Source organism: Littorina saxatilis, linkage group LG5 (assembly GCF_037325665.1).
Source record: "Littorina saxatilis isolate snail1 linkage group LG5, US_GU_Lsax_2.0, whole genome shotgun sequence".
In the NCBI taxonomy this organism is placed as follows: Eukaryota; Metazoa; Mollusca; class Gastropoda; order Littorinimorpha; family Littorinidae; genus Littorina; species Littorina saxatilis.
In genome coordinates, this window is record NC_090249.1 from 38380732 (window position 1) to 38385731 (window position 5000).

The 5000-nt window shown below is 44.1% G+C and overlaps 1 protein-coding gene across 1 annotated transcript in view; it reads left to right on the forward strand.

Moving 5' to 3' along the window:
* The first annotated feature begins 3994 nt into the window (after window positions 1–3994).
* Window positions 3995–5000, forward strand: part of LOC138967753 (epidermal growth factor receptor substrate 15-like) — a 74330-nt gene continuing 73324 nt past the window's right edge. Inside the window, exon 1 of the mRNA XM_070340410.1 lies at window positions 3995–4351. Coding sequence (XP_070196511.1) covers window positions 4327–4351 — 25 coding nt within the window. The 5' untranslated portion in view covers window positions 3995–4326. The remainder of the gene's footprint in view (window positions 4352–5000) is intronic.

Here is a 5000-nt window from a genome sequence, read left to right on the forward strand (position 1 = left end):
GGGCGAGGGCTGTTTCTGTTGAAGACGGGACTCTGAACCTTGCTTTATCACGCTGGTGACCACGTTTCAACATTAAAGGCACAGTACGCCTCCCGTAAACCATCACAGATATTGTCAGGCTTGTACACACAGTACAAACACCCTTCCATTTGAACGCTCATCAAACGGGAACATCCTAGGTGCCCTACGTAAAGAGCGAGCAATTTTCAAAGAATTTATTTTTGCGTGGTTTATCTTACCCCTGAGCCATCGTGAACCCGTGTGATCCAGTTTCTCTTTTTCACAATGCAGTCGTCAGTTTGTAATTTGAATGGGGCTCGCTGTGAGCTTATCTGCAATAGCACGTTATGTACCTCTGACTTTTCACGAAAAAAACGAATGTGATTCATAAGAACTCTAGCGATGGCTTTTGACTGCCTATAAACCGTCGTCTGCTATGAAAATCACGACCTTGCGTGACCCTGCTTTCGGGCTTTTCAAACTTTCAAAACTTCGAATTGTACTGATCTTGTCTTGATGAAAAAAGAATTCTTTTATTATTTAAGAATGTTTGTGTAACAAGCTGAGAATTTATTATTTAGATTTTAAAAGTTAGGTCTAGCGCCAAAACGCACCACGGTCCGAATCATTCTGATAATCATCGCTCCACGGCTATCGCCAGTTGAAGGGAAGTAACTCATTTTTGACCTGAGTTCAGGATGGGTCCGATTGAGATGGAGACAATCCGAAAAATTATTTCTTTGAAAATTGCTCGCTCTTTACGTAGGGCACCTAGGATGTTCCCGTTCGGTGAGTGTTCAAATGGAAGCGTGTTTGTACTGTGTGTAAAAGCCTGACAGTATCTGTGATGGTTTACGGGAGGCTTACTGCCCGGGCGTGATTTCCGGTATCATAACAGCCGTCCAGCACCAAACCGAGGCGCCATTGTTGTAGCAGGCCAAGTCCACAAAAATAAATTCTTTGAAAATTTCTCACGCTCGACAGAAAGCAGCCAGGATGTTCCCGTTCGGTGAGCGTTCAAATGGAAGCATGCTTGTACTGTATGTAGACGCTCGGGGAGCTCTGTGATGGTTTACGGGAGGCTTACTGTGCCTTTAAGATATCCAAAATGGAATGACTTTTTATAACTCTGTGATTGTTTTTATGTGACAATCCTTGTTTCACTGAGCAAATAAATACTCTTTAATCCGAGTTCTTTATTCCGTTGGAGTAAGCCAGACAGAGGTATTTTGCTTACCGGTGAAGGAGAGGACACAGGGATAAGAATCAAATGCTTTGTTTCTTTTGTTGATTGACAAAAAATCCCAAGATATATGGCAGTTACATTGCAAATGATTTTTCTAAAAAGGATTATCTTATTCCATGTAAAATCCTGGGCAAATCTGATATGGTGCAGACGACGCGTACATTGCAATGGACTGTTCTCATGGTTATGCATTGGCAGGGTCTGCCTTCCAGCACTCATCAAAAACGCCTGACGTCGGAACGTAAGGTTCACCTACCGGTCGTGATGTGAGAAAATCAAGCTGTGTTATTACGTAAATGGCATGCTTGTGTTCTGCGTGTACGTGTGGAGTTTCTAATCTGTGTGTGTGTGTGGGTGTTTGTGTGTGTGTATGTGCGTGCGTGCGAGCGTGTGTGCGTGTGCGTGTGCGTGTCAGTGTGTGTGTGTGTGCGTGCGTACATGCGTGCGTGCGAGCGTGCGTGCGTGCGTGCGTGCGTGCGTGCGTGTGTGCATGCGTGCGTGTGCGTTCGGGCATTTAAAAAGACAAGCAGAGAAAGATAGACCGACAAAGAAAGAAAGAAAGAAAGATGCAAGGAAAGAATGAAAGAAGGAAAGATAGAAAGAAAGAAAGAAAGAAAAGAAAGAAAAGAAAGAAAGAAAGAGAGAAAGAAAGAAGGAAAGAAACCAACCAACAATCCAACCGACCAAACAACCAACCAACCAACCAACCAACCATAAAAACAAACATACAAACTCCAAAACAAAACGCTGAGAAATGTCTTTCAACTTGAGTAATTATATAATTATGCTTTAAAGGCACAGTGCAGCTCACAGCCTTCGTTTTGCGTTTTTGTTGCAGCTGAGTGCATTTACAGTTCAAAAATCCTCCTATGGTAGTAAAACAAACTCAAAACTACCCAACGACGACATCTGTGAAGCTCGACAGTTTCTTGTTCACGCGAGTGCATACATTAACCTAGTTATTACGTGGTGTTTGGTCGGAGTTCGATTCAACTGAGTGATTCCGGCCTCGATTTTGTTTTACACAAACTCATGATGACGTCTGACATAGTTTGCTAGTGACGTGTCTTTTTGTGCATGATGTGGTGATCTACCTGATCTAAATTTAGATCCAAAAATAGGTCAAGACCAGCCGGGTCCGAGTACGAAATTAATTCGTAAAAAAATCGCAGTTCTTGACTCTTTGGGTGCAAGTCAATGAAACTTGGTAGTTCTTCTAACGGATAGCTGCCTGAGGTATGACTAAAAGCCCCAGGGGCTCCGTGCACCTGGATTTGACAAGTTCAATACCTTTAAATGTACAATTTGCATGGTGTGTGTGTTTGTGTGTGTGTGTCATCCGTCCGTTCGTCTATCTCAACTTTGTATTTTGATGTGCCTTTGTATGCGCATATATGCGTTGATCAAGTTATCGTAACTTATCAATGTTCCCCACTGTACCACTATCATCGCAAAATCCAGCATACCCCTTCTGTCAATAACCTCTGAAGACAAAAGACCGGCAAAAACTGTTTTCCTACATACTTGGTCCTCCCAAACCCTTGTCACACGCAGCATAGGCTCACACCATCAGTCATACGTTTTGTCACTGCCAGAGTCAATCTACATTCAAAACAAACAAAATGGTATTCATTCCAGGCGCCTGTATGCCACACCTCCCATGTTCCACACACTTGCAAGGCAGGTTTGGGTTTCGCGGCTGGTTCAAGTCGCGTGTTGTGAATGGGAATGGGCCGACTTGATTTACTGTGGTGGTAGTCCCGCCGAATTGGTGACGGATTGCTACCTGTTTTGTTCTTTCGTGAGGGGAATTTCGTAGGATTATAATTATATAGTTTGGGTTTTCTTTAGCAATTCATTTCAAAGGTTAAAAAAGTTAAGATGTGGCTTCTCCAGGCCTCCAGACCTCCAATCCCAATGCAGAAACCCCTCACAAACTTTTGCTTTTAATTTCTGACGAAAATGTACGTGCTAAGATACGTACACACTACAAGCTGACAGACTCAGACAGACAGACGCATGCAAGCACGTATGCAGACACAATCCCCCACACAGGTACAGACAGACAGACCTGGCTGAAGCATCCATTGAACAGGTGAGAAATAAGGAATAACAATGTGTAACATGTTTTCACGTACAGTGCTACCTGCGATGAAAGGACACCCTTTGGAACAGCCAAAATGAGTGTCTCTATGTTGCAGGTAAACCATCAGGATATGCGTTTGGTCAAGACAATTGGCTAAAGGACCGTCCTTTCTTGTGAGATGTTCCCTTTCTTTTTATAGAAACAAAACAAAACAATTGTGATATCAGCATGAGGTGTGAGCACGTGCGCGGGCGTACAGATGTTAATGTTTTTGTCTGTCTGTGTGTCTGTGTGTGTGTCAAACTGTCTGTCTATCTGGCTGTCTGGCTGACTGGCTGGCGGGCTTGCCTGAAACATGAAGCGATCAAATTGAAAAAGTCACTTTTTCTAATCATTCCATATTTTCCGGAAAAACTACGACAACAGCAACAGCAAATACAATAACTACGACGGCGACAAAAAACAACCAGCTTCCTTTCCTCTAATTAGACAAACTCGAAATGTGTGTGCTAAAACAGATAAACATGATGAAGTACAATGTAGCGAAAATTCATCTCTCTGTTCGAAACGTCAAAAAACTTGCAGCCACGGAAAAGTGTCGCCAAGCCGCCGCGGCCCGCTAGCACACGAATCGAGCGCGCCCAGTCAGTGTGCAACAGTCTTGGCCCTACCAAACCCATAACAGTGTGCAAGCGTAGATCGCCAACCGACGACCCCTTCGCTGTAAAAATTAGTGGTAAAGTGTGGGACTTGTGCTACCTTTTGTGCGGCTTTCGTACCTGCTTTTTGAAGTGCTAGTTGAATGGAACGGTCACGCACGGCTGACCAACCTCGTCAGTTGGGAGGACAGTCAATCGTGTGAACGTAGGCCAAGTTTCTCGTACCCAGTACCTGTGTTTTGGGTGGAAGGAATAACACTGCAGCAGGGGAGTGGTACTTCGGTTTCGTCGGTTATGGTTATTAGTGTTGTGTGTGCTACCTGTGCACTGGAAGCATGGAGGGGGACGCAAAGCGACAAGGTAAGAGAGTGTCTTTTTTCTACGATTGTTCTCCATTTAAAAGCTTGTAAACTTTTTTGATAAAGTGTCGTCTGCTATTTTGGTGTCGTCTGCTATTCTGTTGTCGTCTGCTTGTGTGTGAGGGTTTGTCCCACGCTGCGGGATATGATAGTCAGTTACCGGTATATCGATGACACTACACGCCTCGGGTCATGAAAGCTTGTGCTGTGACCCCCTCATCTTTTTTGTCGAAGTTGGTGGTTAAAATTCTACCTGAAGGAGAAATACCGTTAGGAATGTCTCCTGTCACCTGGCGTTGACATGTGCGGTGGGCCAGGTGGTCATTTGTACGTGACAACGATAGCATCCGTCGTTTCTTGTGTACACAGAAACATCACATTGGCCTACACAAGAAATGAGTTTGTCTCCAGTGTCAGCTAGTTCATGCCTGGCTCTGTCTGTCTGTCGTCAGTCAATCAATCTCTCTCTCTCTCTCTCTCTCTCTCTCTCTCTCTCTCTCTCTCTCTCTCTCTCTCTCTCTCTCTCTCTCTCTCTCTCTCTCTCTCTCTCTCTCTCTCTCTCTCTCGACAGATTGTAAGAAAAGGCGTAGCCTTAAATCTTAATCCTTGTTAAATAAAGTTCAGTTCAATTCAATTCTCTCTCTCTCTCT